Here is a 12,002-nt window from a genome sequence, read left to right as displayed (position 1 = left end):
CGGGGATGGTGATCAAGCCCGTGCTCCAATCCTGCTTAGCACCAAGGGTTATAAGCCATGGCCTCCCTAAAATGATCGGATAAGCATTCTCACCCGCTTGCATCACGTAGCAATCAACCAAGCACTCAATCCCCAAGACTTTTATCTTCACATCTTCAGCTATCCCAAGACACCTTGCCTTTTTGTGGTTGACCATCCTCATACGGATTGAAGCATTCACTGACATCTTGACTCCTGCTTCCTTCATGATAGCCTCGGTCATGACATACACCTGGGCACCACCATCCACATATGCTTGCACTTCCGTTTTCTTTCCCAACATAGCGTCAACTATTGGCATCATATCCACCGAATGACCAACCCTCAAGGATGACACCATGCTCTGATGCTTTTCCTTATTGGAAGGAAGTTGCGTACTTGCACATTTGGTCCACTGCCTCCTCAATTTAGCGCTTAAAGCCACCAATCGACCAAAAGATATATTGGCCTTTTGATTTCGTATGTCGTCGACAATATCATAGTCTTCAACACCTTGGCTTAGGGGGTAGTCCTTTGGACCTATTTTCCTTTTTCATCGCCTCTTACTACTCTCTAGTTTGTCTTCTACTTTAGCCTTCCCTTTCCTTGCTCTTGTTTCTCTGTCTTCTTCTCTCTCCTTCTCTCTATCATGCCTAGCTCTCTTATTGGCTAAAACATCCACATCTTGATGCTCAAGGGTAATGATGTTGATAGATCTACCTTCTCCATTTGCAGGCAACGGATGTGGTTGTTGTTGCGGCGGTAGTGCTTTTAGTGCCCGCTTTTGATGATTCTCTTCTACTCTCTCTCGACCACGCCCATATAAGGGTACATCTCTCCTCTCTCTCTTGGTGATTCAGGACAATCAGGGGCGTAGTGACCCTCTTCATCGCAATTGTAGCATCTGCCTTGTAGCCTCTGTTCCCTACCTCTCCCAGCTGGCCACTCTTCTCTTTGGTTTCTATTCATTATGTTAATCCTTAATTCTTGCTAGTGACCAGCAAGATCATGCAAAACCCAAGCCGTAACGAGATCCGGACCTTAAACCACTCGCTCCACTCTATCATCCACTGCCATAGGAACCATTGGTTGCACCACAACTGGCTCAGCATGTGCCATGCCTTGCTCCCACCTTCTCTTGATCTTCTTGCTCTTGGCTGCGGCAATTTCCAGAGCTCTTTCAAATGTAGCAGGCTCCTCTTGATCGACCTTCTCCCTAACACTTTGATGTAGACAATCCATAAACTGACGCACTTCAAAGAAATCCCCTGGAGGTACTTGGGATTCCGCCTCCAATTGCACCCAAAGTCCTTTGAAGTGTTGCAAAAACTCTTGAAAGTTAGCATGAACATTTTGCTGCAAACTCTATTGCGGTTAGCCTCTTTCCAAACCTCTCAAAAGTTGCCTGCTTCACCTGCTCCCATGTTTGCTTTTTGTCTTCCTCTAAACCTTCAAACCACTCGTGAGCTTCTTCTTTGAGTGCAAGAGGAAATACATGAAGCTTTGCTTCATCATTTACAATGTGCATACTTAGCGTATGCCACTCGAAGTCGCAATCTAGTCCTTCACATCTTCCTTCCCTATGAACATTGGCCGACTATACGCTATCCCTTCGAAGTCGCTTCTCCCTTGCATGAGTAACTCCACAAAAGTTGAAGTCTTGCACTTGAACAAAACCACCACTTTTCTTCAATGATGTTCGAACTTCACAGCAAAACCGCTTCATCTGAGTGCACAACCGGCAAATTTCCGCTCCCTAGCAGGATCGCCAAAGGATGATGGAGCAAAAGACGCCGTGCACACACTCACACACCCAGAAACCTACTTCACTCACCACCACTCAAAAGCTTTATGAAAATACTACCCACAACCTCAATTCAAACTCCTAACACCTCGACCTACAAGCCCTTGCCTGCCCGCAGACACTACAAGGTGAGTCGAGTTGATCAACACTTAAAATCACACTTGATGGTGACCAAAATATACAAGAAAAACCATCAAAAACTCAAAAACTCCAGCCACAAAAGGCCTCTCTCAAACCATTGCCAAGGCTTCACCAAACTCCACTCTGTTGGACTCTTTGGAGTAGCCTCAACCCTAATGGCACCGATATAGGGTCACATAGTTTTGCAGAAAGCCACACCTCTTACCTCACTTCCTCGCACACATACATCCATGGAAACCTCAGAACTTCCATAGACTTTTCCAAGTGCAAAATTGAAGAGGAAAAACTCTGATTTGCACTCAAAAACAGGACGCGAACACGACGGGATTGCACTAGACCACCTGTAGGAACCTTGCTTTCTCCCATACACATAGAGGTGAAAGTGTTGAGTATTGGCTTCAAAAGTTCTCCTTCATCTGAAACCATCACAACACCGTGAGTTATGTAGCAATTTAAAGCTTTTTCACACCATTTTTTGATCTTTTTGGGCCCAGTTTTGGCCAGTTTTGACCCTCGACGGGCATTTTTTTGCGGGAAAAATACCAAACGGACTCCAAAATTCACCAAATTTTGTAGGCTTGGTCCTCGATACCCAAATCTCATTGCCACATGCTTACATACCATTTTTGGCCACTTCGAGGGTGGTGCACGCATCACCGTACATCAGGCACTGCAAATAGACAGTTACCACATGTGCCAAACTTCCCGGGCGGGTCGAGGGTGCTTGCTTCTCCCACTTGCATTATTTACATTCTAGAAAGCTGAAAAACATTCCCTAGAACCAAGAAAAGCTACCTGGAACCATATCCAAGGCCTTGATACCCTATCTAGGCATGTACGTGTGCTCGGCTACTGGCACGCAAACCGACACAATGTGTACACGCTGCATCTTTCTTTAAAACTTGAAACCACTTTGCAAATCTCCCAAATGTATATATTTACATCTTTTTATACATATGCCCATGCATGTACACGCTACTTTCTACAAGCTGAAACTCGTCTATCAACGTGTCTACAACCAATTTCATCAGGCGGCGTCACATTGAACTTGGCCAACGGCCAAAGTGTCTGCAGCAGGTCTGTCACTTCCAAGTCCCCTTGTGTAGTGAGAGAACTCAAGAGCCTAGGTCTGGAGCCAATTGAGAACTGTATATAGAGTCCACTGTGTTTGATATCTTCCATACAACGAAAAGGAAAATCTGACCGTTGTATCCATGGCCTTGGTACCTCTGGCTGCCAAAAAAAGAACATGCACTGTGAAACAAGCTGCCTCGAGGCTAGGGGAAGGGTCGCCAAGAAACCATGTAAAGTCTCAGTCAAAGAAATCCCATCGTCTGGGAATGGCGAAACGACAGACCTACACCACAAGTGGCATCCTCAGGAAGGGCAGTCCCTCTTGAGCGAGCGTGCTCGTAGCAAAAGCACTGCCAAGAGATCTTCGAGCTGCTAAGGAGTGTCCTGTCCCCTAAGACGGTGGTGGAGTGTGGGTAGGCCCAGGAGAGGGGGCTATGGGCTAGTGGGGTGGATGGGGTTTTTGGGGGGTGGGGGGTGGGGGGGTGGTTGAGGGGGCTAGCAGAGGAGAGTTGGAGGCCGAGGGAGCCTCCTCAGAAGTATCTTGTTGCAGAGGGTCAAAACGGTTTCGTGAAGGGACCGTCACCCAATGCTACTGGCATGTGGTAGGTCGGCCACTAGGGGAGCAGGGAGCGTTGTGGCAAGCTCGTCCCAGGCAGCGACAGCCATGTACCTGCTGGCAACCATTAGCTGACTGGCCACCCATCTCTGAAGAAGTGCGAGCCTATGCATCCTATGTCTTTGGCTGCTGTATCTGTCCAACCTTGAGAGGCTGAGCATGTGTCATGGGTTGAGGTCTCTTTCGAGGACACACCTTAGCGAGATGGCCCACCTGTGAGCATATGAAGCACTGGTTCCCTCCAGGCTTTGGCAGAGCGAGCCGCCACTCACCCTAGGCAGAAGGACTACCTTCGAGAGAGTGGGTGTCCCAAACCAAAACGCATATATTAGATATACTTGCTGCTTGGGAGCGATTGAAGCCACCATGCGCGGGGTCTCTAAGACAGTCCCAATCTTTGAACCAATCCTAGATAATAACGGGAGGTACTCTCTTCTCACGCCTGGAAAGCAATCCAAGTCTTCTTCCTCGACAAGAACATTGGAAGCCGGGTCAATACCATGGCACCATTGTCGAAAAGGAGCCCTGACTGCTCGGATGGCTAGCGGGCTCATCAAAATGACCTTGGAAGCCATCTCGGGACTCTCAAACACAATCTGGTTGTAATTACATCCGAGGAGCTGAATGTCGATGATCTTTCCCACTTCCGCTATGAGGCGGGCCTACAAGAGGTCGCGCACCTCACCTCTATTGGGTCTAGTGTTAAGAATCTTGCAGATGACAGAGGTGGCATGGAGGCGCTCCACTTTTGTTGCAAGGCTCGCTTGCTCCGTTCACAATAGAGCAAGTCGGATGGTTGGCTCTGCAGGGTTGGGCGAGGCGGCTTCGTTAGAGTCCTTCTAGGGCGGAGCAGGAGCCTCCATCTGTATCTGCTACTGTGTAGAAGAAAGCGATGAGATGAGGACGTGGGAGACGAGTCGAGAAGGCGAAAACAAATCTGACGTGGCAAGCTAAAGCATAGGGGAAGCAACACGTGTGTGTGTGTTGGGGGGGGGGGGGGGGGGGGGGGCTGCTGCTCGAAGGCAAGGGAAGGGGGGGAGAAGCAGCGCGTAGGGGGGAGCACAGCAAGCAGTGAGCGCTCAGTTTCATGCTAAAATTGAATTTGTGCCTACTGTTGAGAATGCTCTTTTAGGCCCGTGCTTTAGCACTCATTTGAAGGTCCCTTTGTACTTTGCAGGTTGTCAAGGTCTTGCAGCAGCTCAAATCTGGCGATGACATACGTGGGTGGGAAGATATCGGAGTCATTGCGCCATACAGTGCACAAGTATATCTTTTTTTTTTTGTTGGATGGGTGGATATATCCTGTTGGATGTGTGCACATGTACACTTGAATCCACCCGTTTTCCCATTCGGCTTCAGCACTAGTTTCCATCTAAGAGTCATGATGACATGCATGTGCGCAAGTAATTCTACTCCGCTCCATACAATGATGGGTCAGCAGAACTTCTGTCTGTTTCCCCTACAACACACACATTGCTTTGTCACCACAAGGTCGTGTATCTTGCTCCGACATAAAACATTTCCATAAGAAGCAAAAGCCAACCCAAAAATCAAGTTCATCCTCTTGCTTTCCTTGATCATTAGACCAAAAAGCATGGTGTAAGCCTAATTGATCATTGCAAGCCAAATATATTGATGTCAAAAATGAGTTGTGTATATCACTTGGAGAGCCAAATCATATTTCCCGTGGAACTTGAATCCTATCTTTTGTCATATGTGACAGGTGAGGTTATTGATGGATATGCTATTTAGTAAAGGCAAGGACAAGCATGGAAATCTTGAAGTCAAGACTGTGGACGGTTTTCAAGGAAGAGAAAAAGAGGCAAGCATTGTTGGAATATATCTTCATTTACTTTAGCTGGGGGACTAAGATGGCTTTTGTTTTGCTTTCACATTTGGCAGGTTATTGTGCTCTGTACTGTCCGAGCTAACTCGAAAGGCGAGCTTGGCTTTGTCAGTGATCCTCGTCGGATGAATGTAGCGTTGACGCGAGCAAAACGCGGCCTGGTTGTGATAGGGAACTCACGCACCCTTGCTTTTGACAAAAACTGGGCCAACTGGCTAGCTCAAGTAAAGAAACAGAAGCTCTATCATGTTGTTCACTCCATGGATGATGCCAAAATATGAAAAACACTTCTATTTGTTTCTTCAGGCCTCTCCTCTCTCTCTCTCTCTCTCTCTCTCTCTCTCATACATCATATTACATTGGGTGCTGCTCTTGTGGACAAGTATGTTAACTTAGATGTTGTTTTCACTGGCAAATTGTATTAGAGAAGCTTTCTACTAGCATATGTATTATAGACGTCATTAACGAGTAATACTAAGGGGGTGGTCACGTGAGCACCTCTTATCAGTGAAATAATAACTGGTGCAACTATGCCAAATGGGCATAGTTATGAAAAGGCTTGCATAGGTGCACGTGTGACTGTCCATGAGGCGTGGTTATCCAATGAAGTAACAGATAGCCATGCTTCATGTGACTATTCCTTTTGAAGGGTGACTACTTTTCCTTTTGAAGGCCATTAAAAAAATTCCTCTTCTCTTTTGCATTGCGCAAATAGTTTCTCTTTTTTTCTTTTTTTCCTTTTTTTTTTGGGGGGGGCAAGGGGGGGGGGGGGGGGCCGAGGAGTTGGGGGGGTGTTTTTAGAGCGCCCTCCCATAGTCCTACGAATGGCGCCGCTCAAAAGGCCATTGCCAAAAAGTGAAATCCTCAGATGCCTGCCAAAATTGCATCCCAAATCTGATTTGCTGCTGGGCTAGAGGGAGCTTGAACAACCTTCTGAATCCACTTCTCGCAGCTTGACCGCCTACAACACGTTTTCACACCCTTTACATGCCCATTTTTAGAACTGTAAACTGCGCACAATGAACACTCGCTATAAGTTATCACATCGTGACCGGGATGGAGCTTGGCTAAGGGAGCACGACGCTTTTCCAAAGGCGCCTCCAAGTTTTAGGAAGTCTTTCTTGAAAAGGCGAGTTTAACAGGTTTATGAGAAGGTGCTCTTATATCCACAATCCGCTGCCAAAGCTGGCTGTGGGGGCCGGCTATCAGCCAGTCTGGAATACTAGTAGTAGTAATGTACATGACTCCGAGCTTGCTTAATGTCAAGGAATTGAGATACTCGGCATACCGTTTCCTAAAGGATGAAGGCGCACGTCATTATTATGCTCTAAAATGCTTACGTGAGGCTTCACGTTTTGTTGTGGTTGGCATTACGTACGTAGTCACGGGCAGTCAATGTCGCAAACTTCAATTTGTTCTCTTCCTCGATAGTCAGCCTTTTGTGGTGGGGGCGGGGGCGCTTATAAATAGGGGCAGTTGGAGGAGCTTCTGCACACACACACCGCCATACACACACACAACAAGATTCACAGCACAGAGACAACCCCATCCACTCAGTAGAAATTTTCAAATCAGCAGCTAGCTACAATGGCCACCTCGTCGGAGGAGCAAAAGGCTTGCATGAAGCTCATTGCAGAGTGGGCGACAGAAAAAGAGGACAGCTTTCCATCCCGCCTCAAGGATCTGCTTTCCTCTCTCGGCTTCCCGCGTGTGCTGGTGTTGGCGAGCGCGCCCCTCCTTGCACCCTACGAGGCCCGCCTGTATTCCGACAAAATACAGGTGCAGGCTCAGACCGTGGCCACTACAGCCGTGCTGGCTCAGTTCCCAGACGCGGAGCGGTTTCCGGCTCATGTAGTCCCCATGGTAAGTTACAATGCCACTACCGGCGAGGCGATCAGGACATTTCCGGCTGGTCGCTTCGTGGCTATCGACCTTAAGGTGCCTGGTGCAAGAGTGGTGGTGACAGCGCAGCTTACTGGTAAGAACTATACAATAATAGTACAGTATTGTTTTCAGCAGGCCGTCTATGCTGAATAGTTAGTAACTTCGGACTCGGCTGCTTCAGGCTGCAGCTTTGTGATTGGCTTTGACAAAAACAACAAGAACCGTGTGCTGTTGGGGCATGCACAGCCCAAGAAGATGCAAGCTGGAGCGGGTGCAGGCGCTTCCGCCCTGCCGGCGGGACAGCTGTCCAACCGGGCTGAGTTGGCCAAGCACTTCAAGGAGGCCGATGGCAAGAGCGTGTTTGAAGGCGAGGAAGTGAAGGACGTGTATGTGATGGGCGGTGACAGTAAAGGCTACGGGGAAGACACGGCTGATGTGCTGGGCTGGATCTCCGGTGGCAAATTCTTCCTTGCCCTCATGACCCGCTCCGAGAAGAAGCTGTCCATCCATCAGTACCCTCCTAGCTTGCTCAACCGCATCCTCAAGAAATGAGTTCCCTGTGTTTTAAGTCTAACACTACCACTATATGTAGCCCTAAATAAAATAAGGTTGCAACTTGTGATGCACCTTATCTTAAATAACTAATTTATGGCAAATAAATTAGTATTATGTATGAATATTTTAAAAAAATTTGATGTAGTATCTTGCCTAAGAAGGTGGATTGAAAACGAAAAAATCTGCTATATCTCTTGTGATGCTCCTCATATTAGTTCTGCTTTTAGCTGGTACAATGATGTGCTAATTGACTTTTCAAGATAAAATACTCATATTTTATAAAATATAATCTTTAGAAAAAAAAATATTGAGTAGAATATACAATCTATCAAAACTACAGCCATCATGACTAGAAAATTGATGGTGAATTTTTTCAATCAATAGAGAAGTGCCAAGAAGGATTTTATAAAACATGCTCATTCTCAAATTTTTTTGTTTCCTTAAAAAAAATACTACAATTTAGATGGAGGCAGACTAAGATCTTCAAGACATGCTAGGAGTGGTTATGTGTATCACAAATAGAAAAAGAAAATGTCTAAGAAAATACACTAAGTGGAAGTAAATACAACGGTGAATAAAAGAGCATCATTTATTAAAACCCATACCTCAACAAGTCTCCTACTCCTACACATGTAGTCAAATAGCCATTTTGATAGCTATAAAAAAGTGAACTTTGGGTTTTTGATCCCTAAGATTGGAGCTCAATGGAATGTGCGGCTAGATCCTATCGAGAAAAGGCTCCTCTACAAGTTTCAATATGAAATTTTAACTCTATTCCACTCAAACTTTTTCTTCTACTCAACTAATCCCATTTATTAATGGAAAAGGGTCAATCAAAATCACATTGAAATAAGAGATATTTAGTGGACATCAGTCATAGTGAAAACTAAAAAATGAGTACATTAGGTAGCACAAAACAATTTGGACTATGCTATACATATAACATATGTAGTTGGTAGTGTGTAGAGAATCCCTCCCAACATGTATAGCTCTCGTTGTTGGAAATATGGTTGTAGGAATGCATGTGAAGACGGAGAAGATGGGCAACCTCAATATTATATATTATTGAGTCAGCAAATAGAAAGATAACACTTGCCATAGATTGATGGGCATGCATATAAGACGTGGACAAAAAACCTTTTAGACATGAAAAAAAGTGACCCAATGGTCCTAAGTGCGTTCACACACATCACTACCATAAAGTGGTGAAACTCTCATGGGAGTGATGCATCGAACTCAATTTGGCACTAATGTATAGGGAAGTGTCGGACACTATATGATCAGTCTACAAAGAGAAAAATTTCAAATGTTTGGGAAAAGACTTAAGATTTTCATGATGGAAAAAGATTAGCCCAATTGTTGTGTGCAGGCACATAATTAGCTAAGCTGACCTCTATTATAGAGGGTCTATCCATGAAATAATGGTAATGCCCCCTCGATGTGCTTTATGCGAGCATGGAACATTGGGTTTCTTGAAACTACTACAGCTGTGTGACTATCAGTGAATATAATGGTGGAAAACGATTATATTGTCCCAACAATCCAATTAGTTAAAAGGCATCCGAGTCAAATGCACTCAATAGTAGCTCTAAAATTTGTAGAACTAGAAGTGGATATGCATGAGGTGCCCATATTGAGAAAAAAAAACATGAAAATGGGGCACGAATCCTCTCCTTTCGGGATAGAAAGCCCAAGACATATAGTGTGACTCAAGTAGTAGAAGGTTCACTTCACTATCTTCCAATGCATAAACCTTGATCTATTCATAAATCTCTTCATATATGGGACTGTATACTAAACATGTGGCCTCGTTATACATCTATTAATAAGGCAACCTTGAGCTTTTCATAAATTTGATCATATGTGAGACTATATACTGAACATGTGGCCTCATTATACATATATCAATAAGGAAACCAACAAACGGTTAGTAAAGTAGTGACATCAAAGAGGTCAACATCATCATAAAGACTAAGCTTCACGTATGGGAGTCTTCAAGGTTGAATATATGCAACAATCTACGTTGCCTAACACAAAGTAATATGTCCATGAACCTGCCTAAATTATATTCCCAAATAATGATCCCAATTACCTACATGTGATATCTCAAGAGGAGTTCAAATCAACCTTAAAATTAGAAATATGGTCCTCATGTCCAATGAGCAACATTTCATCAACATAAAGCAAAATTATAAAAAATAAATCATTCGTATGGTCCTCATGTCCAATGAGCAACATGCCATCAACATAAAGCACAATGATAGGAAATAAACCATTTGTATGGTTGATATATACAAAGTTCTCTTAGTTCCACTATATTAAAAACCATGTTTAGCCAAGGAAGCATGAACATTTGAATGACGCTATAGTACCTACACTTCTTCATACTAATAAAAAACATATTTTTTATGTCCAACTAATGTATTGGGAAGCGAGTTCTTTAATCACCAATGGCTTAGTGTTAGGATATGGAGGTTGGAGCCTTAGCTTAACCATGGTGTTAATATTAGGGAGATGGAGATTAGGGTTAGCCTATGCCAAGTGCAAGAGCATAAAGAGAGAGTATAGACACAATGATACCGCTCAAAGTGCAATTGATTCATCAAAAAATAGCCTTTAATATCGGCTTAGTGCTTTACAATCATTGGCTAAAGAGGTTGCAACCTCTCGCTATTGGACCATTTCATCATTTATCTTTTCCTACGTGGCTAGAGGGCTATCCCATATGGTGCCACAAGTTGGGCTTACCCTAGCGAATGCCCCCTTAGGCCAACCTTGGGGTTTTAAAAAGATTTCATGTGGTGCCACAAGTTGGGCTTACCCTAACAATTGCCCCCTTATGCCAAACTTGGGGTTTTACAAAGATTTCATGTGTTTATGGTTCATGTGTTTATATCATGGTGCACTCCTCAACTAATAATGATTCGTCATCTTGAGACATCACAGTTCTAAATTGGATACATCGTGGCGATTTTGAGTGGATTCAACGACCATGGTTCAATGTCCCATGATATATCATAGCGGTTCTCTACCGGATTCATCGCCACGGTTCACAATTGAGACCTAATAGGTTCACTAGTAGTTCTTGGTAGGAAAAAATTTCATCTATTCATTTATGTGTGAAGAGGTCGTCATGTGTTTCCCTTAAAAATTGGTCTTCATTTTGTTGTCATCTTAAATTTTTGTTGCTGTCGTCATCTTCATCATCTTCGTTCTCGTATGTTGCTGTTGTGCTTTGGTTTCTTGATTTTTGTGGGTCCGTCTTGTTGAAGGTGCAAACTTCATGGCTGTTTGAAGGCACATATATATTTCAAGTGTGATACTTGTGATGCTTGTGTGTGCAAGTCATGGACGGTCTTACCATAGAATATGTCTCTAGGAAGTGTATATAAAGTCGTGTACAAGTGTGCAAGGTGCCTTCGTGCATATATGTTGCATACATAATAGTTGTGAGTGCAAATGATCTCTTAGAAATTTGATATATATTAACACTTTGTGCTTTAGGAAAAATTTTAGCTCATTTTTGGGCCTTTTAAGGGTGCCCCATCATCAAAGTTGCACAAAAGAGAGCATCCTGGTAAACCCCTCTAATTATTTCTCAGAACCCCATGAACTACCCTATCATTGGAAATCTCTTGAAAAATAGTATCTAAAGAACCAAGGTCCCAAAACTTTGGATGAGCTCTATGAAAATTATGCCATTTTTTTCAATCAGCTAGTTTTTGTTACTATTACGATAATCTAAAATCACCTTTTTCTAGATCTACATGCAATGTCTGATACATGCATGCTATATATCAATAGATAGCATTTGAAGAGTATTATAAATATCCAACCTTCGACAAATTTGGATCTTATTTGAATTTTTTTTCGATCCCCACTTTTTGAAAGTTATGCCACATTAGCAACTTCTTACAAGACCCAAAAATAAGCTCAAAATTTCCCTAATGGATACGCATTAATGCTTTGACACAAATCTTTGCAAAAGATTGAAAGTGAGGCACCCAAATCTTTGCAAGTAGTTCTGTGAGAATGCCTTAAGCCAATAAGAGATCGGATTTTGT

General features: G+C 43.8%; 2 protein-coding genes across 4 annotated transcripts in view; both read left to right on the top strand.

Annotated features, from left to right (window-relative positions):
- LOC147445965 (uncharacterized) overlaps positions 1-5,808 on the top strand; it is a 184,735-nt gene extending 178,927 nt beyond the window's left edge. For 2 of the 3 annotated variants that reach the window (XM_086525291.1, XM_086525293.1), the window contains 3 exons: positions 4,831-4,917; positions 5,377-5,475; positions 5,556-5,808. In XM_086525291.1, the coding sequence (XP_086381417.1) occupies positions 4,831-4,917; positions 5,377-5,475; positions 5,556-5,780 (411 nt within the window). In that variant the 3' untranslated portion in view covers positions 5,781-5,808. The remainder of the gene's footprint in view (positions 1-4,830; positions 4,918-5,376; positions 5,476-5,555) is intronic. The other variant, XM_086525292.1, reaches the window with a different exon arrangement.
- Positions 5,809-6,979: 1,171 nt separating this feature from the next.
- Positions 6,980-8,126, top strand: LOC147445964 (uncharacterized). The gene is made up of 2 exons (XM_086525290.1): positions 6,980-7,477; positions 7,565-8,126. Exons 1-2 carry the CDS (start codon positions 7,087-7,089, stop codon positions 7,933-7,935), a joined length of 762 nt encoding a protein of 253 aa, XP_086381416.1. The 5' UTR covers positions 6,980-7,086; the 3' UTR covers positions 7,936-8,126.
- Positions 8,127-12,002: the final 3,876 nt, after the last annotated feature.

The sequence above is a fragment of the Adiantum capillus-veneris genome, chromosome 12 (genome assembly GCF_014529385.1).
Source record: "Adiantum capillus-veneris isolate H3 chromosome 12, ASM1452938v2, whole genome shotgun sequence".
Classification (NCBI taxonomy): Eukaryota; Viridiplantae; Streptophyta; class Polypodiopsida; order Polypodiales; family Pteridaceae; genus Adiantum; species Adiantum capillus-veneris.
The sequence above is the reverse complement of the archived record's forward strand: the minus strand, read 5'-3'. Positions and strand labels throughout refer to the sequence as shown.

Excerpts from the sequence above, each read along its gene's own strand:
- LOC147445964 (XM_086525290.1), top strand. The coding sequence starts at position 7,087 with ATGGCCACCTCGTCGGAGGAGCAAAAGGCTTGCATGAAGCTCATTGCA. Across the intron at positions 7,478-7,564 it reads GGTGACAGCGCAGCTTACTG|GCTGCAGCTTTGTGATTGGC; the intron begins GTAAGAACTATA and ends CGGCTGCTTCAG.